The 23,436-nt window shown below is 40.1% G+C and overlaps 1 protein-coding gene across 3 annotated transcripts in view; it reads right to left on the bottom strand.

The window, feature by feature from the left end:
- Positions 1–2,263: 2,263 nt before the first annotated feature.
- Positions 2,264–23,436, bottom strand: part of spats2 (spermatogenesis associated serine rich 2) — a 33,331-nt gene continuing 12,158 nt past the window's right edge. For 2 of the 3 annotated variants that reach the window (XM_017468395.3, XM_017468396.3), the window contains exons 3-13: positions 22,594–22,673; positions 21,409–21,517; positions 20,769–20,818; positions 20,300–20,537; positions 18,552–18,761; positions 12,926–13,061; positions 10,997–11,055; positions 5,839–5,948; positions 5,649–5,751; positions 5,386–5,534; positions 2,264–4,911 (exon numbers count right to left, since the gene is read on the bottom strand). In XM_017468395.3, coding sequence (XP_017323884.1) covers positions 4,573–4,911; positions 5,386–5,534; positions 5,649–5,751; positions 5,839–5,948; positions 10,997–11,055; positions 12,926–13,061; positions 18,552–18,761; positions 20,300–20,537; positions 20,769–20,818; positions 21,409–21,517; positions 22,594–22,673 — 1,583 coding nt within the window. In that variant the 3' untranslated portion in view covers positions 2,264–4,572. Of the gene's footprint in view, positions 4,912–5,385; positions 5,535–5,648; positions 5,752–5,838; positions 5,949–10,996; positions 11,056–12,925; positions 13,062–18,551; positions 18,762–20,299; positions 20,538–20,768; positions 20,819–21,408; positions 21,518–22,593; positions 22,674–23,092; positions 23,148–23,436 lie in introns of those variants that run through there. The other variant, XM_017468399.3, reaches the window with a different exon arrangement.

Here is a 23,436-nt window from a genome sequence, read left to right as displayed (position 1 = left end):
TATCACCCTATCCATTACTGGCTCTGTTCCATCCCTTACTTATGTAAGAATGCTATATAGTGATTTCAGCTCCCCACTGAACATAATCCCACAGAAGTTAGTTGTAAATTTCAACCTTCTGTCCTTTAACTCCCTCTGTAACTGGACCTTGGACTGTAGGCAGTCTGGGTTGGGAACATCACCTCCAGGACCCCAACATTGAGCTCTGGTGCCTTCCAGGACTACATGCTCAGCCCACTACTGTTCACATTGATGGCATATCGCTGTACTGGCAAGCAGAGCTCAAACCACATCACCTTGGCTGATGACACAACTGTGGTGGGTCACTTCAGTAACAATGAAGCAATACGCAGAGTGGAAGTGGAACAGTAGTAGACTGGCGGAGAAACAACAATATACCAAAGGATTGTTTATTTCAGAAAGATCTGTGGTGATCAGCTTCCTACTGCACCTCAACAGCTTGCGAGTGTAGACAGTCAAGAGCTTCAAGTACCTGGGCGTGCATACATCAAAAGAGGCCCTACCTGGACATTCAAGATCACATCTCCAGACAAGAAAGCAATGTGGTACCTCCATTTTCTGTGATAGTTGAGGGCAGCAAGTCCACTCACCATGTTATACAGGAATGCAAATGAAGTGTTCTCAGCAGATGTGTAGTTTTAGAACTGCAATGCCTCAGGCTACAGGTTCCCAACACTGGTCTTAAGAGTACCCCACATGTTGCACATTTGAGTGTTTTCCCTGCTCCAATACACCTGATCCTTAATAGCTCTTCTTGTGTTGAAGTGGGTGTGTTAGAGCATGGAAAACACTCATGTGCAGGACAGGGTACTCCAGGACCTGTGCAACTGCAGAAGACACTGAGAATATCATTGGAATCCCCTCCATCCCATTCAGGACACGACCACACTGCTTCAGTAAAGGCCTCCGGTATAGTGTTGGACCCTTCCCACCCTCAATGGATTCTTTGCAGTCCAGCTGTCTATCAAAAGGTATCACAGCATCTAGACCAATTCCACCAGACTCTGCAACATCATCTTCATCCAGGCTGGCAGGATTATCAACTAAAAGTCAATCATAGGCTCACTCCATCACAGCCTGCTTCTCTAGACAGTTAATATTTACCAACAGGCTGTTGGCTTGCTGATGTACATTTTTATGCAGATACTGAGTGGTTAAGTGTCATGCAATGTTGTTGTTCCATATAATTTCATATAATTAGCATTTAATCTACTCTGGTAGCATTACTCGATCTCATTTTACATTCTACTGTCTTGACCTCTGTATTAATTAAATGTATTATGTTTTTTCTTGTATGTTGCACTTGGCCTTGGAGGCAACTGCTTCATCCTGGTCACGTTTGTGCTGAATCCTAAGACTATCCTGGGAATACTGAGTATAAGACAGAAATACACCTTGGACAGGACACACGTTCAGCACAGTGTCCCGACCCCCCTGTTTTTGGGAGGGAGGAGGAAACTATGAGAACACACAGTAAACCCAATAGGACACGAGGGATATGTATGAAACTCCCCAAATAGTAACCCAAATTCAGGATCAAAAGCATCTGCTTTCTATAAACATTTTTGGCTTGCTCAATGCCATTTTCTGTAAAGCTGGGTCAAGCCTGTGTGCCTCGAGTCACAGCAGTGTAGAGTCTGTGTTCCAGAACAAGTGTTCTGACAACTCAAGCTGTAGCAGTGGTGGAAAATAAAATGTGTCTAAAGTAACATTTCTAACCTTGCTTCATGAAGAATGTTTCACTGGTAATCACATGTTTGAATGAGTAGTGATAGTTGAGATTTTTGTCAGCCTAAGCATTCCTCAGAACTAGTACATCAGGTTGACTTCAAAGTTTTGTACAGTGGTTTCCGTAAGCAACTCAAAGAACCTAAGACCAAATCTACGTGAACATTCACTCTTCAAATCAGAAACAAATCATGTATTTGCTAACCATTCTTCTTTTTTTTTTTTTATTCATAGCAACTGAGAAGTGTGCCAATCAGTGACAGAGGGGAAGGAGACTTGTCCAAGTGCTGCTTGTACTGTAGGCAGATGGGGACATATCCTGTACAGTGGAGACTGGAAAGGGCTAGAGATGTCTTTGGTCCACACTTGAAAATGATGGGATGGGACAGGAATGACATGTAGGCAAGGAACTACAGAAGGCACTTGAGTTTACAGTTGTCTCATAATTGGAACCAAAGAAATGAACAGGACATGATTTTTTTTTTTCTATACATCAGGAAGAATGAAACTGCACTATACTTTTTTTTTTAATTATTTTTTTTTTTAAACAACTGTATGTAAACCATAGGCCTAACAATACAACATACATATGTCCCAACACAGGGACTCAAAAACAAAATGTATAGATACATATGTACAGATACTACTGCGGAAGGAAGGGAAGAATGGGCGAATATAAACTGAAGTCAGTGACCCATTAGGAAGAGACACAAATTAGAAATAGGAATATTATTAACAATGAAACTTAAACAAAACAAAAAATAAATGTCTTTGGCAAAAATTTGCATGAAAACAAAAAAACGGGCTGGATTTGTGGTTGAGGTTGAACAACAATCAAGACTTCCCTGCTTAGCCAACAATCTTTAGTATCAGACATGAACATTCAAACGTGCACACAAACAAAGTGAACCAAATCCCAATTTCATGCGAATTCCAACCTAGATGACGACACAAACTTTGTTAATCTTCAAGCTGTATTTTGGTGGAGGGGCAGCAGACTCCAGAAGAAAACAGTGGTGCCATTTCGTCATTGTGACAAGAATGCACAAACGGATGCAAACACTTCACTGTTGCCACAGTAATAGTAAGCATGCAGTGACTGTATTGAGAGACCAGGAATGAAAACCACAAAGCAGCAGCTAATCACAACAGAGTTTCAACCTTTCATGTACTGAAACGCACTGGAGAAAAAGGTCATTCTACAAATCAGCCATTAAAGAGAACAGCCTTATAGGCTGCAGGTTGAGATGTTAAGGCAGTGGAATGGGACTTATCAGGGCATTGAGATTATTTATTTTAAAAACAGACTTTGTTTAGTGTTTATAATGCACTTCTCAAACCCAAATTAAGCAAAGCACAGCCCTGGTTTTCAGTATGGACTATCAGAGTTATAACGGCCGATGTATGAGGTATATCAGTCACTGTATACGAGTGAGAAAGAGATGAAGTCCTACATTTCAGTTTTAGCACCTTCAAAGGGGTCAAATGACATGCACTCGACAAACTTCAACTGTATTTCTTTACTTGGTAAAATTGTGGACCAATGGTAATACAGCATATGTGTTTAGTGAAATAACTAGTTGTACATATGTATGTACATACACACAGCCTTATCATAAAAAGATTAAAGTGAGGTTGTTCTGTGATCAAAGGCAGGTATAATAAAAATGCACCGCTTGCATACTGTGGAAGATCGATAAGGGCGCACAGGTCTAACCTCTGTGCCCATTGTGGCCTTTAAATAGAGGTGAAATGGTGATCAAGGCTGTGAAACACTGCACAGCGCTCTTGGGGAGAGCTGAACAAAACTCAAATCAATAAATAAAAAGGCAATGACGATGACCATACATTCGTACCTAAATGCTGGCTGACCGCGATCAGAACATCTAGCCCCGTGGACAGTCTACATTAATTTTGTCAGCAGCACTTCTTAAAATTTCTACAGAGACTAACGGTCGTGTTTCTACTTTTTACAACCATATCTACCCTTCAACACTGCAGTTAACAATTGACTTCAGAATCAAATGTCAAAATCTAGTAACCCAGCAGCTAAACATATACTTTCCAATTTTAATCAAGAGAGAGAGGAGGGGGGAAGGAAAAAAGAAAAAAAAAAAAAAAAAATCACTAAAAGAAAGGGGGGGGCACATTTGAAGAACAGAAGATATATTAAAGCTCAAAAGCTTGAAGTATGATAAGCGCACTATATAAAAAAATAAAAATAAAGGAAAGACAAAACAATTTTACAAAACTGAAGACAAAATTGAAAGCTAAAAGAAAGAAATACGAACAGTGTAAACACTACTTGTTTACAAATTATGACTAAACAAGATTCGTGAGTGAAAGCTCTTAGCCAGTTACGACGCATCATAGGTCTCTCCCAAATGAGGAAACAAATAAAACAAAATTGATAAGTCTTAAAGAAAGAAGAATGACAAGGGAAACAGCCATTTAAAAAAAAATGTTTTTTTGAAGAATGACATTCAAACTGGGTTAAACATGGAATGCACGACTGAAGGTAGGGGGGTAAAAGACAAAGGGACAAGTGAACAAAATAAGTGAAGATATGGGGAAAAGGAAGAGGTGGCACTACAACTGACAAAAAAGAAAAGAATAAAAAAAGAAAATCAAAAAAAACAACAGCAAGAGATGTAAACTTTAATTTTATTCTTCATGTGTATGGAACAGCTGAGCAAATCAGGGAAGTGGGGCTTTAAGGGAGTGGAGGAAGGGGTGTGGGTAGGGTTTGGATGAAGGATACTGGCGGGGAGGGAGGGAGATGGGAGGGGAACTGGAACACGGGTGCAGGGCATTTAGGGTGTGTCAGGGGTTTTTCGGGGGTGTCCGAGGTTGCCTCTGTGGCAGCCCATTTTGGGCAGGGCGATCTTGCCGGTAGGATAACACAGAGGGGTGGGCGGGGCCTTTCGTGCTGTTTGAGAACTGCAAGTTGGAGGAGTTGCCCGGGGCACGGTCGCCCGGGGCACGGTCGCCCGGGGCACGGTCGCCCGGGGCACGGTCGCCCGGGGCACGGTCGCCCGGGGCACGGTGGTCTCCTGAATAGCGGTAGTTGGTCCGGTTGGAATTACGGTCGTAGTAGGAGCTGCTGCCGTTGTGGCGCTGACCCGGATAACCCTGAAATATACGTCTGTTACCCTGGAACACCTTCACAAAACACACAGAGAGATGAAGAGAAATGAATAAATTCAATGCAATTGTTACACATTGTGTACTTATATAAATAATGTAAAGGAACTTTTTAGATCCCACCCACTAGCTAGGTTCTCCCTCATCACATGATAGCCACCAACTGGGGAGGATAAATGCTAGCACGTGCATACTCTGAGACATGCGAAGCCAGCCGCCGCATTAACACTAACCACCCCCAACCCCCCCATGACATGCTCATGCTATGTCAAAGGGCAGCTGAAGACACTCAGATGAAGGTGCTATACATAGCTCACACACCCACGATTGGCTAATTTTGCTTTGATTGACACTTGAGAGAGTAATCCTCCGCCCACCAAGAAAGCAGGGCCAATTTTGTGCTCTCGGACTCTCTTTGTGTAAAAGGGTGCATGCATGTCATATCTGCCATGGGAGGGACGGCAGGGAAGTTTGCGTTTGTGTGCACATTACCTGTTTGTGTGGGACGTTGGGGCGACTTGTGTAACCAGAAGCCTGGGGCTGAACTTGAGCTGGGGCTTCTACAGGGGCGGAGCCAGTGACTGACGAAGAAGTGGAACTACAGCGAGAGCGATGGGAGTAACCAATCTGTGGATGATATACTACACAAGGAGGCAAAAAAAAAAAAAAAAAAAAAAAAAAAAAAAGCGAGAGGGTGTTAAAACGTCCAACAGAATTTCAATAGTCTCTCACATTCAGATATGTCAAACCCCTACCTGATCCAAAGCCCATGATGCTGGCTTTAAGAGGTTCCAGTTCATAAGTGAATTTAACAGCTTTTCCAAGATCCTCATCATACTTTCTCTCACTCACAAAATGCTGAAATACAGAGAAGAGAAAACAAGGTTAACCATTTCTGTATGTATACGTGTACACGTGCGTATGTGTATATGCACACGTCCATACCTTGATGTCGGCACGGAGTTCTGTTAGTTGCTCTTCGGACATGGAGGCAGACTTGTCAGTGAGTCTCCTTAAATCCTCCGCTCGCTTCTGACGCTTATCCAGGATAGCCACTACACCAGATGAATATGAAGAACAGTCAACATCACACAAAACCACAATGAGAAGGTGCTTATCCTGCTCGAGTAGGAAGAACGCATCTCGACATGTCCACTGTTAACAGGACGCTTCTCCATGTGCACTTTCAAACGCATTAGAAGGAAGGAAGATCTTTTAGTCATTCCACTCTGAAATATGAATATGAGAACATATATTCCAATAATAGAATAGGAGAGTGTAGCTAAAATGCACAAGAGCAGGCATGACTCACAGCGGTTATAACATTGCTTCATTCTTGTGGTAAACCTTTTATATTCGTAAGAGTGCAACTAAACATGCTATTTTATCAAATGATTTATAAGCTTCAGATTAGATTTAAGAGGCAGTTTGCAATTCTATCTACTCAAATTGTGATGAAAATGCTTGTAGCCTTATCACCCCCAAATGATCCCAGTCCACCCCCGTTTAGGGCCCATGAAATCGAATTTTAGAAGTTTTTGTACGAAGCTCTTGGCATTGTGAACAAATACGTTAGTATAGATTTTATAAAATGCTTACATTTTCATATCATTTTTGGGAAAACTTTTGGTGACTCATCCTGTACTTGTCCAATCAAATGCTCTCTAAAATACATGGTGTTTCTTAAACTGCAGGTATCACTCACTAACAGATAATAGCATACAAGTGCTGTGAAAAAAGATTTGCTCCCATGCTGATTTTCTGTGTCTCATACTAAATAGTTTTAGATCTTCAAATGAAATACAAACATAAAGCAAAGGCAACTAGAGTAAACACACAATATAGTATTTATTCATTTAAATAAATAAATAAATGAATGAATATTGAAGAAAAAAAAAGAAAAGAAAAAAAAGAAAGTTATCCAACACCCATCATCAATGTGAAAAACAAATTGCCCCCTTAAACTTAAAATCTGGTTGTGCCAACTTAGCAGCAATTACTGCAACCAAGCCGGGGCAACTGTGGCTCTCGCGGTAGAGCAGGCTGTGCACTAATCGTAGGGTTGGCGGTTCAATTCCTGGCCCACAGGACACCACATGCCGAAGTGTCCTTAGGCAAGACTGTGAACCCCAAGTTGCTCCCAATGGCAAGCTAGCGCCTTGTATGGCAGCTCTGCTACCATTGGTGTGTGAGCAAATGGGTGATTGAAAACAAGTGTAAACTGTAAGGTTAAATAAAGCACTAATATATTTTTTATATTATATTATATTATATTATATTATATATATATATAAATAATATAATATAATATATAGTGTGTGTGTGTGTGTATATACATATAAAATGTGTGTGTGTGTGTGTGTGTGTGTGTGTGTGTATGTATATTAGTGCTTTATTTAACCTTACAGTTTACACTTGTTCTCAATCACCCATTTGCTCACACACCAATGGTAGCAGAGCTGCCATACAGACAAAAAACATACAGGCAAAAAAAAGCTCTCTCATTTTTATATATTTTTATTTATTTATATATATATATATATATATATATATATATATATATATATATATATATATATATATATATATATATATATATATATATATATATAAAAAAATAAATAAAAATATATAAAAAAAAGAGAGAGCTTTTTTTTTAACCTTACAGTTTACAGTGCAGACCATTTACCAAGCACTTAGAGATCAGACTTTCACTTACTTTCACTCTAGGACTAGAACCTACTCCTATGCTTTGGATCATTATGTCTTGGTGCATAATCCAGTTGCGCTGGCATTTCAACTCATGGAATGAAGACTAGCCATTCTCCTTTAGGATTTTCTGGTAGAGAGCAGAATTCATGTTCTCCTCAATTATTGAAAGTTGCCCAGGATCTGAAGAAACAAGCACCACCACACTGGCTTGGCAGTAGGTATAGTGCTCTTTTTGTGGAATTGTGTGCTTGGTTTATGAAAACTGTAACTGGACCCCTGTCTTCCAAACAGGTCCACTTTTGACTCATCAGTCCATAAAACATTCTCCCAAAAAGGTTTGAGGATCATCAAGGTGTGTTTTGGAAAAATTCAGATGAGCCTTAATGTTCTGGGTTAGCAGTGGTTTTCACCTCGCCATTCTTCCATGGATGCCATTTTTGCCCAATGTCTTTTTGATAGTGGAGTCATGAACGGTGACCTTTACTGATGCAAGAGGTAGGTCCTTTGATATTGATTTTGGCTCTTTTGGGACTTCCTGCATGAGTAGTTGCTGTGCTCTTGGAGGAATTTTGAAAGGTTGGCCACTTCTGGGAAGGTTCATTACCATGCAGTTTTTCCATTTAGAGATAATGGCTCTCATTGGGGTCCATTGGAGTCCAAGAGCCTTTGTAACCCTTCCCAGACTGATGTAGATCCCAGATCACTTTCTTCCTAATCATTTCTGGAATTTCTTTCATTTCCAGCATAGTGTTTTACTGGGCAAGATCTTTTAACCAACTTCATACTGTTGAAAAAGTGTTGATTTGATTGAAGATGGTTGTGCCTAGTCCAACTGAACCCCTATTATGAATGCATTTTCATAGATTTGGGGAATTAATAACTAAGGGGGAAAATACATTTTCACATAGGCCCGGTTAGTATTGGAGAACACTTTTTGCTTCCATAAATAACTCATCTAAAAACTGTATTTTGTGTTTACTCGGGTTGTCTTTGTTTTAATTTCTGAAACAATTTAGAATGAGATGCACAAAAACAGAAGCAATCAGGATGGGAGCAAATACTTTTTCACAGCACTGTACATTTAGCATAAAACGGATGCCTTTCAATCCATCCCTTGGGTACTGAAAAGATGTCTGTGTTGGTGTGTGCGCGTGGCATTCGCCCAAAGAAATATTTCTCTCAGCTCCAGCCCCAAAAACATCATGGCTGCACTATTAAGGACAGACTACTGCTACAACATGCAGTTAGTATACACACAGTAATTGTGTGCGTGCATGCGTGTGTGACAGTAATGATCGGCACAAAGGGCAGCATGTTAGTGATCAGTCCAGAAAGCTAATTTTCAATAGTTTTAATTTACTGCAATATAAATTTCTCTGTTTTCCACAGGAAGTCCAGGCACAATGGTTGGAAACCACTGTTCTGGGACACAACATGCTAAAGTCGCAAAGGGCCAACTGGCATTGAGAAATTCTACACAGCTGGAAACAAGCTATCTTTAAATTCTCCACTACATTATTTAGCCAGCTGCTACGTGACTCCCGATTCCGTTTAGATTCTGTAGGAGGAGGTGCTCCCTCCCTGACTTTGTTTCAGAAGGAAGTGTGTCAACATATGGAATGTAATCCACATGCTATTTCGTAAGGACTTCAACTGTACATGCCTCTTTTTTAAAGAAGCATTTGGGGGGGGGGGGGGGGTTTGGCAAGTTCTATTTCTGGACCAGAAAAATATCAAACAGGATCAGTCAAAGAAAAAACTAGTGAGATCCACTGCAGTATTGAAAATAAATAAATAAATAAATAAATAAATAAATAAATAAATTCATTCAACAGTCCCTTTAATATAGGTGTTGAAACACTACAGACAGAAAAATAAGTACATAAATATAGGAACTAGCCAATGCACAGCAATTTTGTAAATCCCTTGTTCTTGGGTATAAATTATATGAGGTCTAAAAACAGTTTGAAACATTACAAAGTGCACTTTTCATGCATTCCATGCGGATCCTCTTTCCGTTTCATTTAAGCAACTTGAAAACAGCGTGATGTACTAAAAAGATTGGAAAGACCTCCATTGTGCCATTTACGCTGCTTTAGAAGACATCTGGAGTACTTAAAAGTAATGTGCGGGCAATCTTGGGGTTTGAATGCGTGTTCAGCTTTCAGAAGAAAGTGACTGAGAAACTGTTGCACAGGGGAAGGACTGTAGCAAGATGAGCTCTCAAGCAGTGCACATTACCCACACTGAGACACTTATCCAGCGAGTAGGATGACATACAAAGGATTGTTTTTTTTTGTTTGTTTTTTTTTTTATAAATGAAAAGGACTGGCAAGAGAGCAAGGGAAAGGAAAGGAGCGGAGAGAGTTGAGCACAGAAGCTGAAAGCCAGATTACTGTAGGCTGCTGTTTCCTAACTGCACACACATACAAAAGAGCCATTGAGGGAAGCATGACACCTGATAGTGTTTCCCAGGGCAAAGAGCAGGAGAATGGACTCCTTGTGAGGTATGCATTCCTCCACAGCTACACTGCCCGCCTGACCAACACACACCCGAGTCATATAAACCGGAATTTGTGCGCTTGAAGGGATCTTTAATAGCACTGAATGAATCTTGTCTTCATTTTTAAATGGTGCTGCTCCTGTTAATTTCCGTTACTGTCCACAGCACAGTCCGGATGGTGGGAGAATGCCTGGAAGAGGCTGTCTGTGGTATAGCAGTGCAGAACCATTAATGAGTTCTGTCAGTTGCTGACTTGAGAGTGTGCTTTAGAGCACAGTGGCTAAGAGGAAGAATGACTTCAACTTCAAGTGTTTCTTCACCAGGAGGACGGTTATGCTCAGGTGCTCACCACGGACCTTGATGAGAAAGCAGAGATACATCAAAAGTGCCCACCTGAAGGCACTTATCAAACCCTGCTTTGCGCCATGTTCCCTTTGAGCTTGTAGCACGGTGGTGGAACGAGCTTCCACTGCCTGTCCGAAATGCTGAGTCACTAGCTGTCTTCAAATAAAGACCTAAGACCTACTGTTCACCAAGTACTACCTCATCTCTAAAAGGGTTTTACATTGATAGTTTTCTAAGGTCCTGACCAATAGCATGAGTACATGTTTTTGATGGAGATTCCAAAGCATTTCTGTAAGTCGCTCTGGATTAGGACATCTGGTAAACTGAAATTGAACATTTTCCTACCAAACATTTTCAGACAGGATATTCAGTGATTAAGTTTTTTGCTCTGTGGGCCCCCAATTACATTTTTAAAAAATCATACCGCCGCTTCGATTTCCAACCAGAGAGTTCTGAATTTCAGTTTAAGCCAAGAATTTTCTTCTTAGCACATAAGCACTAATAAGACAAGCCAAAAAAAAAGAGAACAAGATAAATACTCACTGGCTTCTGCTTTGACTTTATCCATCTCAGCCAACAGAGCCACCTCTCGATCCATAAGACTATGACGGAGAAAGAGAAAACAGTGCTGCAATTTTTCACCATTATACGCAATGGAAGGAAAACGTTCGAGGTGGTAACTGATTCTAGATCATTAGTGCGATCATTAGTTCCACTCTTAAGTTAAATCCAAGATAAATGTTTCCTTCAAAGCTTATAAAGTTAACCGGATAACATCAATAGTCTCTGTATGTCGTTCAGCACAGATTACAATGAAGAGGGATCCCATAAGGACGTTATCAAAGTACTTGTACTCATTTGTGGGGATACACTTTATGACCTGTGATGTAACCTAGCATTTCAACAGTTTCCTAAATGCTTAAATATTTTGATCTGCTTGTCCTTCGCTTGCAGGGGTTTAAATATAAAACAGCATTAACATACCAATTGTACACTTTTTATATTACGATGCGTAACCACTTATAAAAAAAAGCAAAGGGCCAGTGTGGGTGCAGCTTTTCATTCTAATCCAGCAGGAGCCACACCTGATTCCAAACCTGATTCCACCTGTTTAATCAATTGAGCTTAGCTTTCTATAGACTCAGGTGTGGCTTCTGCTTGGTTGGAATGAAAACCTGCACCCACACCGGCCCTTTCCGATTAAGACTGGACAGCCCTACCTTACAGGCCTGACTGCAACTAGAACAGTGATGTCCGATCCTATCCAGAAAGGGCCGGTGTGGGTGCAGGTTTTCATTCCAACCAAGCAGAAGCCACACCTCAGTCTATAGAAAGCTAAGCTCAATTGATTAAACAGGTGGAATCAGATGTGGCTCCTGCTAGATTAGAATGAAAAGCTGCACCCACACTGGCCCTTTGCAGTTCAGATTGGACACCCCTGAACAAGAAGGCCAGGAACAAGATAAAGCAATGTTTAACAGTGCCACTATTGTCAATATTAGTCTTCAGGTTCAGAGAAAAAGCTGACTGTTCATTACTGTGTCTTGCACAACATGTATACTGTATGTTATGCTATCAGGAGACTGCAGAGTACAGCCAATTAAGCTCAAAAAGCAATACAGTGCATAAATATGGCTGTTAAGTTTACTATTAAATTAAAATGTAGATGCAAGTTATATATTTTTGCAGTAAGAGCAGACAATACCACTAACAGACAATTTCACTAATCATTAATGGGGGAAGGGGGGTGAGAGCAACAGTCAAAGATATATTATTGCATATATAAAATTCTTCTGCAGAATCAGCATCAATAACATTCTGCATTTAAGAAGGAGAAAAGCAGAAGCCGATCGCTCTGGGCTTACTCTTTAATGGATCGTTCGTTATTGATGTTCTTGCTTACAAATGATTAACCTGCCATCCCACAAACAAACAGGTTGTGTATTTAAAAAAAAAAAAAAAAAAAAAAAAAAAATGGCTGTTAAGTTTACTATTAAATTAAAATGTAGATGCAAGTTATATATTTTTGCAGTAAGAGCAGACAATACCACTAACAGACAATTTCACTAATCATTAATGGGGGAAGGGGGGTGAGAGCAACAGTCAAAGATATATTATTGCATATATAAAATTCTTCTGCAGAATCAGCATCAATAACATTCTGCATTTAAGAAGGAGAAAAGCAGAAGCCGATCGCTCTGGGCTTACTCTTTAATGGATCGTTCGTTATTGATGTTCTTGCTTACAAATGATTAACCTGCCATCCCACAAACAAACAGGTTGTGTATTTAAAAAAAAAAAAAAAAAAAAAAAAAAAAAAGTGTTCATTTTCATTGAAACCTTGACCGCAAAAAGGCCGAGCAACATATAAAGCCTTGTAAACGCAACTTCAGTACAGTTCTTCAGAACATGACGGAATCCTGATCATGCCAATAGAGCTCTTTTGTGGATGTGTGCAGGACAGAAACTTACCAGCTCTGTAGCTCAGCAAAGGTCTGCTTCATCCTCTTGATAGACGAATCCATCTCCTCCTTCACTACCACTCTATATCGTGTCAGAGATGCCGTACACCGCTGGAGATCCTTCACTGAGCGGTCAATGTTCGATGCTGAGACAGAAAGCAAGAGAAAAACACAGAACAAGACAGATGTTAGAACACTGATGTACCTCATATGAATGACGTGAATAGTTATCAATGTTTACGCACAAACACTGATGTACCTTGTGTGACATACCTGAATAGTAATTCATATCTAATCACGTACTACACATACACTCGATTGCCATTTTATCAAGAACACCACACCGAGAGTACTTTGTTTACTTTTTTTTTTAAACAAAGACCAGTAGAAAAAAAAGGTTTGAATTTAACCACTATTATAAAAAAAAAATTACCATTAAATAAACAAGTGTTAAAGAAACTCTTGAACTTGAACAAATAAAATGTTACAAAATGTGTGCAATGTAAAAGTGGAAACGTAGAACAATCAAGGCAAATATCGCATTATACTGGAGAATGTGACTCCTGGTGCTCTGGTTTGTGCTCAGCCTGTTAGCATAGTTAGCTTAGCCTCGTATAAAACTTCTGCACTACTTTTTTTTTTTTTTTAAACTACTTTTTTTTGGCAAAGCTTACACACAATGGTGTTCTGATGTTGGTCAGACAAAAAGAAACCAAAAAAAAAAAAAAAAAAAAAAAAAAGTGTCACATTGGCGAGCTGACGTCCTTTTTTTTTTTAATTCACAATCAAAATCATGTTTACATTTTATCAAGCGCTATACTGAACATTTTTTCTATCGTTACCGATAAAGGTTTACCGTTGATAAATACCGATACCGTTTTATCGCTCTGCCCTACTTCCAGTCAACTGACTTGAACCCCATAGAAAATCTCTGGTGGGATTTGAAGAAGGCGGTTGCAGCACACAAACCCAAGAATATTACTGAACTGGAGGCCATTGCTCATGAGGAATGGGCTAATATTCCTCAGGAACGTTGCCAGAAGCTGGTGTCTGGCTATGCATCTCGTTTGCAGCAGGTCATAACACCACAAGAGTGCTCTACTAAATACTACAGATGCTTGCCATGAAGAGGTTGAATAATTTTGAGAAATCATTATAAGTTGCATTTTCAGTTGATTTGGGGGGGTTGGGGACACGAAGCATTTGTTGTGTCAATTGCTTTTGTTTGATTTGTTCATTGCAAACAGCTGAAAGTCTGTATATTTTCATAATAAACCTGATTTGCAATGGGGGTTGAATAATTTTGATTGCAACTGAATATAGCAACAGTAACACACTGCTTAATAAAAGACTGAGTGAAAGGCAGGGGAGGGAACAACATGGCAGGTCCACAAGGATACCCAGGCCCACATGGAAATCAGGTCTGTTTACTTTGTCAGGCAGGGACTCAAATTAGCCCCATACAATAGGCCACAAGTAAAAGTATACAGATCTAGCCAGAGTTAGAGAGACAGAAACCATCAGAGACATTCAAGTCCCTGTTGGGACACACAGATCCCTTGGCCAATGTGCCGGTGGGTCTGTGTGTTGACAAACTATGTAGATGCTAAACGAAAGCCTGCCTTCATCTCTAGTCCTTCCTGAGACTTGTTGGAGCTCAGTATATTTATCCTCTCCCTCACTCGCTCTGATACTCGTGAGAGCATTACGGTCTCTTGGCTGAAGTGTGAGGTGAATAACAGAAGCACACCAACACCTGGTCTCTCAGCATCACAACCTTTAACTTGATGCCTGCTACAAATCTGTAAACACACATACACACCCCTTAAGTAACCTCACTTCTGTGACCAGTGTATTTGAAGAATGGGAACAAGTTTAATCCCATGTAACTAGTGCAACAACCTAAATTTACACTGCTTTTGTTTGATCAAAATTGAGTAATAAAGTAAATATCTCACAATTTACAAGAACAGGGGAAACAGGGTGCAAAAACAGACATGTACAAGGACAGAGACAGAGAGAGAGCAAGAGAGAGCGAATGCTCTGCGGAGGAGGGAATTAGAATTAAAGAGCAACCCTAACAAATTTCATTTAAAAAAAAAAAAAGTAACAAACTGTACTGTTGCTTATTTTGACTTTTAAATAAATGCTCTAGTACAAGCATATTTTACACAAAACCCAGTGACGCACATCACATGCACCTTTGGGCCTATCGATCTGACATAAACCTGGTCGTCTACCAACTAGCAAGGTTACAGAAACTCAGACCTCTGTAATAATATAGTGTTAGAGGCCAGGTAGTGGTGGGAGATTTACCAGAAGGTTCTAAATGAGAAACCGAAGAAAACTTTTTTTGGTTAAATCTGGTTTCTACCTCAGTAGAGACAAAGGCAACTAGTGTATTTCTCTGAATACATAACTTTATACGGTCTTGGTTTCTGAACTCCTTAAGGCTGCTTATTTGTTCGTTTCACTTTCACATGTTTTGAATTTACTTTGTTTTCCAGAACCATCATCCTTCAGCACTGAGTAAGGAACAAAACACAAAGTAAATACAAAACTGTATTTACTTGGCAGTTTAGCCTTTTCCCATTACTTATTCAATCGCTGGAGCGTGGCGCTTCATTTCAGCATTTTCTCACTATGAGGAAATCAAGCAAATTGTCTGTTCTGGACCGTCAGAGGGTTACAAACACGCAGTCCCAATGCAGAATATTAAATAAGGGTTATGAAAGCTTTAGAAAATAGCCATGTGTACATACACACTTTCACATGTGGCACTGGTTATTTACCCTCACTGGTACATCGCTCCATCGCCTTACTAGAAATACAAGCAGAGCGAAAACTTACACGTGAGAAAGACAACAGGTAACGGAGTTGAGAACAGCCCAGGGATTGAGGTATTTTGTGTGTAGAGTATTGCAGACATATAGTTACACCCTTACTAGAGTTGCTCTTTAAATACCTTGCCTCTGGACTGACACTAAGAAAAGAGAAAGATTTAAGTGCAATATAATTTGGGCGACAACGACACTTTAGGAATGTAAGGCTTGTTGAAAATCAAACATACATCCATTTCATTCCTATAGTAAGCCTTTCTGGCATGCTTAAACTACCCAAGCCTCATGCTTCTCCATGTCTGCCAATCTGATATTTCAGACAGGATAAATTTAAAGTGGTGGTTTGTGTGTTTGAAAGAGTAACTGAAAAAACACCAATTTTCTGGGGTCTCACTGAGCTTAAAAATTTTCACCATCTTTTGAGGAGGAAAAAAAAAAGTTTAAAAAAAAAACAAACAAACAAAAAAAAAAACAAAGTGTCTGGAAATCAATTTTAAGTTCACAAACAGCATCAATGGCTGAACAAGTGAATTAAACATAAAAGGACCGTGATAACGGGGACATCAAACATAAAGGCATCAGCATTCAGAGAACTCAAACGGTATAATTTGCTATCGGAACGACTGAGTGAGTTCAATGCACCACTGAGAGTGCTGCAGTGTGCCATGCACAAAAGTTACCAGAAGCAGATCAACCTCAAGCAAACATACTATTCTATTAATAGAACTGAAATTATGCAAACACTTGACTTTGCTTTACCTTTCTCAGTTCTGGTTGCTCAACACCTTGTTTCCTTAAAGTCTGTGTTTTATAGCTGCTGTGCAGTTTATTATTTGCTCTTTCAGCTCTGGCACACAAACTATTAACTGCTTAGTCATTATGCTGACTGGATAAAATTTTAGGCATCTACCCTTGTGAATAGACGTACATACAGCGCATCCGGAAAGTATTCACAGCACTTCCCTTTACACATTTTGTTGTGTTACACCCTTATTCCAAAATGGATTAAGTTCATTATTTTCCTCAAAATTCTACAAACAATACCCCATAACGACAACGTGAAAGAAGTTTGTTTGAAATCTTTGCAAATTCATTAAAAATAAAAAAGCACATGTACATAAGTATTCACAGCCTTTGTTGAAGCACCTTTGGCACCAATTACAGCCTCAAGTCTTTCTCCCATTCTACTTTCATTCATTCTCAAGCTCCATCAGGTTGGATGGGGAGCATCGGTGCACAGCCATTTTCAGATCTCTCCAGAGATGTTCAATCGGGTTCAAGTCTGGGCTCTGGCTGGGCCACTCAAGGACATTCACAGAGTTGTCCTGTAGCCACTCCTTCGTTATCTTGGCTGTGTGCTTAGGGTCGTTGTCCTGTTGGAAGATGAACCTTCACCCCAGTCTGAGGTCCAGAGTGCTCTGGAGCACGTTTTCATCAACGATGTCTCTGTACATTGCTACATTCATCTTTCCCTCAATCCTGACTAGTCTCCCAGTTCCTGCCGCTGAAAAACATCCCCACAGCATGATGCCACCAGCATGCTTCACTGTAGGGATGGTATTGGCCAGGTGATGAGTGGTGCCTGGTTTCCTCCAGACAGGACGCTTGCCATTCAGGCCAAAGAGTTCAATCTCTGTTTCATCAGACCAGAGAATTTTGTTTCTCATGGGCTGAGAGTCCTCCAGGTGCCTTTTGGCAAACTCCAGGCGGGCTGTCATGTGCCTTTTACTGAGGAGTGGCTTCTGTCTGGCCACTCTACCATATAGGCCTGATTGGTGGAGTGCTACAGAGATGGTTGTTCTTCTGGAAGGTTCTCCTCTCTCCACAGAGACACGCAAAGCTCCATCAGAGTGACCATCGGGTTTCTGGTCACGTCCCTGACTAAGGCCCTTCTCCCCAATCGCTCAGTTTGGCGGGCGGCCAGTTCTAGGAAGAGTCCTGCTGGTTCCAGACTTCTTCCATTTACGGATGATGGAGGCCACTGTGCTCATTGGGACCTTCACTGCTGCAGAAATGTTTCTGTACCCTTCCCCAGATCTGTGCCTCGATACAATCCTGTCTTGGAGGTCTACAGACAATTCCTTGGACTTCATGGCTTGGTTTGTGCTTTGACATGCATTAACTGTGGGAACATATATACACAGGTGTGTGCCTTTCCAAATCATGTCCAATCAACTGAATTTACCACAGGTGGACTCCAATCGAGTTGTAGAAACATCTCAAGGATGATCAGTGGAAACAGGATGCACCTGAGCTCAATTTTGAGTGTCATGGCAAAGGCTGAAGTACAAATAATTATGTACATGTGCTTTTTAAAAAAAAAAAAAAAATTTGCAAAGATTTCAAACAAAATTCTTTCACGTTGTCATTATGGGGTATTGTTTGTAGAATTTTGAGGAAAATAATGAATTTAATCCATTTTGGAATAAGGCTGTAACATAACAAAATGTGTAAAAAGTGAAGCGCCGTGAATACTTTCTATATGCACTATACTATTGGCTGAGAATGTTGCATATAAGCAATACAGGTTTTAAAATCTACTTGTGCCTCTTTGCTTGAACTAAACAAGAAAGTTGACATTTTGACTCTGTTTCTTATTTACAGCCAACTATAAACTGCTACCAGGATAAAAAGCTACCAACATTTCTTTATAGATCTTCCAGGGAAGAATGTTCTTTTATTGTCAAACTCCATTTGACTGCTTTTCTTTCAGTCTCGAAATGGGACACAAACTAGGGTGAGATATCTCTCAAATCTCACTCAATATGCCAGCCTTCAGTATGGCAGAACTCTTACCAATCTTTTTGGCTGCAGATGAACTTTGTTGGCAGTCATCGGGCAGAAGAGGAGGAGCCAGAACTGCATTGTGAGGGCCGGTAGAAGGCCTTGGGCGGAACTTGTTGCCTCGAGAACTGTGTTGGTTCTGTCGAGCTCCATAATTGGTACTTTGCTGGGGAGATGGACTTGGGGCTGCCGCTAAGCTCTTTTGAGATTCTGCTTCTGCTCCTGTGTGATAAGCAAATAAACAAGGAAGATACTCAAACAAATCAAGAAAGGATACACCTGTTTCTTAAATAGTGCCCAGGCAGGGTATATGCACTTTTTTCTTTTTCAGTTTCAGCGCAGTGCGGTTTCGGTTTTCATTATGGTGCATGAAAATTTGAAACTGTCTCAGCAACTCCATCATGCTGAAAAGTTCCAGTTTTGTTTCATCGCTCCACAGAACAGAATCCCTAAACTTCTGTGGCTTATTTATATGATTTTGAGCAGACTTTTCTTCTGCTTTTGGGTCAGTAGCGGTGTACATCTTGAAGTTCTGGCATTGAAATCTTCTGCATTTAGAACACTCCTTACTGTGCTCACTGAAACCTCAGTGCCTGTTGCCACCAAGTCTCGCTGCATTTATTTTGCAGTCACTCAAGGGTTTTTCACAACCTGCCTTCTCAGAAATCTGGCTGCAGTTGATAGCTTCCTTTTCTGCCCCCTCCAGGTATTTCATATATTTTCCACCCCTAGCCAGTTCAGGTATTTCATGTGTTCCAGCTCAAGCACACCTGGTGCAACTAATGAAGCCCCTGATTAATTGCTTCCGGTGTGCTTGAGACAACACCTGTTTTGCATATTTGTGCTGTTGTGAGGGATTCTATTCAGGGGGTTGAATAAGTCATTATAAGTTGCATTTTCAGTTGCATTTGAGGAAACCACTTGAAGCATTCGTTGTGTTGAATTATTTCAACTGCTTTTGTTTGATTTGTTCATTGCAAACAGCTGAAAGTCTGTAAATTTTGACAATAAACCAGATTTGCAGTGGGGGTTGAATCATTTTGACTGCAAATGTAACAGCAAATTCCAAAGTGTTTTACTCCTCTTATACCAAGGCCAACTACAATTTTAAGTTTATGAACAATAAGTCAAAATTTATCCGTTTACACATACAATGTTGATGAACATCCATGAGACAAATTAGTTCCTGTTATTACTTACCTCATAATAGGTTTTTTTTTCCCCTTTCTTAAAGATAATTATTATTATTTTTTTTTTTTTTTTTAAAAAGCAGCTTGTCAAGTTATTGAAAAACTTGAAACGCTCAAAGTCCACTGTCCTGAAGACATGGTGGAACACTTGCTGACTCATACAAAGCACTGACACTGGAGACTCCTTCCATAAATGTTAAACAAACACTTCAATACAGAAAGCGTCACCATATCAACAATTATACGTTTTTCTACATGTTTTTAACCCATTTATTACTACCATTAATGTGGAGCATCTACTATCAAATTCCATTTGAATGAGCTATTACCATAGAAATGGCAATGTATTAGAAGGAGTGCATGAATATAAACCTGTGTTTTTAATTACAGCCAAAATCACTATCAGAGCTGCTGTTATAAAAAATTAATCCACACGTTCTAACCAATCAGATTCAAGAATTTAGCAGAGCTGTGGTATAATACTGGTCATCACAATGTATTACTGCTATACTGTACAGCCCGCCTACTGTAGGAGGAACAAGGGTTTTTATTGGTGGACATCATGCCTACTTGTGACTGAGAGCTCAGGCATAGCAGGTTCCAACTCAAGCTCGGCTGCGTCCAACGAGGCAGAGTCCAGCTGTTCGCTCAACGAGTCCAGAGACTCACCATCGGCACCAGCTGAACCATTGGCATGGAAACCGTTAACAGCACCTGCACACTCCGTCACTGGGGACGAGGCGGTTTCAGAAGGGGCAGGATCTACCGGAGCTTCCGGCTGGGGTTTGGGCTTCTTTTTCTTCTTGGGCTGTTAAGTCACATATGGATTAATTAACAAACTTATTAACATACATGATTAACAAAGAAAGAAATAAGATATGCAACCTTCTGCCAATATTTATTATTCATTACAATACCAAAAAAAAAAAAAAAAAAACTATAAAAAACTCTAGAGCTACCAAACCACTTTCTTTAGTGCTAAATTTAGAGCAAAGCTGTGACGCAGACATTCGCTCTGCGTCATGACATGCAGGCACACCTTCTTTTTACCCGTGACATTCCATTCCTTCAGAATCTCTACTGCACTGCCTGAGGGTAGAAAAAGAAGAAGAAAAACAACATGACGTATGACATGGTCAACTGGAGATGAAAATCATGTTACATGAAGCACAATAGTAACCAATAGCAGCTGAATACATTCCATATAGTTGTTCCACAATAGTTCAGCTTGTGGGCTACTCAGAAGAGCTGTGATCCTGCTTTTACCGATCAGTGAATTAAATCTGAATGTGTATCGGACATACTCTAATATTCTGACAATTTTAAAAAGCTAATTTTACCAACTTCGTTGAAGATTTCCCTGCTTCCTACATTCCCAATCCATTTCATTAGCTTATTATGAAGCTTTACGATAGCTGGTTTGGGCGTGTTGGACGTACTGAAAGATTAAACCTGTGACGTCTTGTTATAAGCAACACTACTGTCAAAATTCCTGAAGCACATTCTGCCTGCATACGACTGTGTGCACGCAAGCAAACTGACACTAATGCCAGCCAACTTGAATCAAGGATCGGTTTTACCTTTCACGGCATCACCAACGTGTGCAACTAATCCTGCATCAGTCCATGCCGTGAACGTTATATACACATACATAAGCTGTGCTGTTAAATGAGCCGTACCTTCGACAAAGGCCTGCACGGCCCGATCCACGCTGTTCTCAAAGTGCTGCAAGACCAGGGCGATCTCATTATTGCTCTTGTTAGGAACCACTGCTCTAACTGCATGGATCTAGTAGGAAACGAGACAAATGAGAAACAGAATGAAGGTGGTCAGTGTGTGTAGCAATAAACCACAGAAAGCAAAAACATGAAAGTAATAATTTTAGTCCTACATTTTGGAAGGCATGTCAGTTCTGGTGTATACATGTCCATATCAACAATATGTTTTTCTATGTGTTTTTAACCCATGTATTACAACCATAAGAGTATGTGGAGCATCTGCCAAAAAATTCCATTTGAACAAGCTATTACCATAGAAACTACAATGTATTACAAGGAGTGCACTAATATAAACCTGAGTTTTTAATTACAGCCAAAATCACGATCGGAGCTGCGGTTATAAAAATTTAATCCACACATTCTAACCAGTCAGATTCAAGAAGTTAACAGAGCTGTGGTATAATACTAGTCATCACAATGTATTACACAGAAAACACAAACCTGAAAATAATAAATTTAGTCCTATATTTTGAAAGCCATGTCAGTTTTGGTGTACATGTCCATATCAACAATTATATGTTTTTCCAGTTCTGGTGTATACATGTCCACGTGACAAACGTCAGTAAAGTTCTAATTTTACTACAAGGAAATGCCTGAATGCCTTTTTACTAACATGCAATTCCTTGTGTTATTTCATTCAGGAAATAATACTCCTCAGTGCACTTCCACAAAATGTCTCACACCTCTAATTACATTACACAGTACTGAATAACATTGTGCATTGAACTTCAATATACAATGTACTAGAAACTATAAATATTTAACAACATCTGTAACAATTCAGGAAGTTAATGACATATGATTCTTATTTATTTTATTACTTTTAGTCTGAGTCTTCCATGTTTTTAAATGTATCATTATGTTTAGAAGGCCACTCCCTAGACAATACAGTAATGGCCCTGAAAACTAGTGGGGCACAAGGAGAAAAGCAGCAGAAAGACTACACCGCAGCCGTGCAAATACACGGAGAGGAACACAAAAATGCTTAAAAGTCAATGACCCTGTCCTTATTATGGGTGTCAGGAATGCCACTTTTCAGGTCTCCCATTCCAGGACAGGATAAGAGAAGAGGAAATTATGCATTACCTTTTCTTTCATCCTTTCAAACGTTCCTCCTTGGGACATGACCATTTTGGAGTGTGTGTCAAACTCCACCCCTGACGTATCTATTAAAATACACAAAACAAAAGGAAAGCATGGAGTTAATAGTTCAGTCTGAGCTGTAGCGTATGCAGCCTCAGGATTCCACATGACTTGGCAGAAGGAAGTGGGAAAGGGGGATTTTCCTCAAAATATGTAGGTCAGAAGCACAGCCCAGGGAGATGGGAAAGAAAACGGGAGAAAAAGAATGGGACAGAGACCATTATAAAAAAAGGTTTCAGCAGCTTCGTTTAAAATAACACACTAAATTTGAAGTCTTTTACATGAGCTGACAATGACCCTAAACTGCTAAATGGTACCGTTAGTCCCACGTTTCTAAAACGTGGCACTTTTTTAGTCAAAGAAAATCAAATTTTCTTTCAAAGCAGAAAAGCAAGCAGGCAGACTGATAAGACATGAAGACCCATGCACAGCCTATACTTACCCACAGTAATCCACAGACAATTTCAAAATCAAAAGACACACAGATCCCAAAACTCAGTCCCATCCCAGCCTAAACCTCCTGCCGCCCCTTTTTTTCCCTCCGCCCCACCTCTCCCTCCCTTTAGCTTGCTTTTTCACCATTTCCCCACACAGAGCCAGCACCGTATCACATACAGTAGTGGATGCAGATTGATCCTAAATACAAGCCGTAATAAATCCACCGGGTTTATGGTTAGAAGATATTTAAGCTAACTTTTTTCCCCAAAACAACAAATGAGATAAGAACAATTACAGATACTGTAATCTAAGTGCTTTTCTAGTAATGCAACAGTTGCTCATGAAAAG

Source organism: Ictalurus punctatus, chromosome 5 (genome assembly GCF_001660625.3).
Source record: "Ictalurus punctatus breed USDA103 chromosome 5, Coco_2.0, whole genome shotgun sequence".
NCBI lineage: Eukaryota > Metazoa > Chordata > Actinopteri > Siluriformes > Ictaluridae > Ictalurus > Ictalurus punctatus.
The sequence above is the reverse complement of the archived record's forward strand: the minus strand, read 5'-3'. Positions and strand labels throughout refer to the sequence as shown.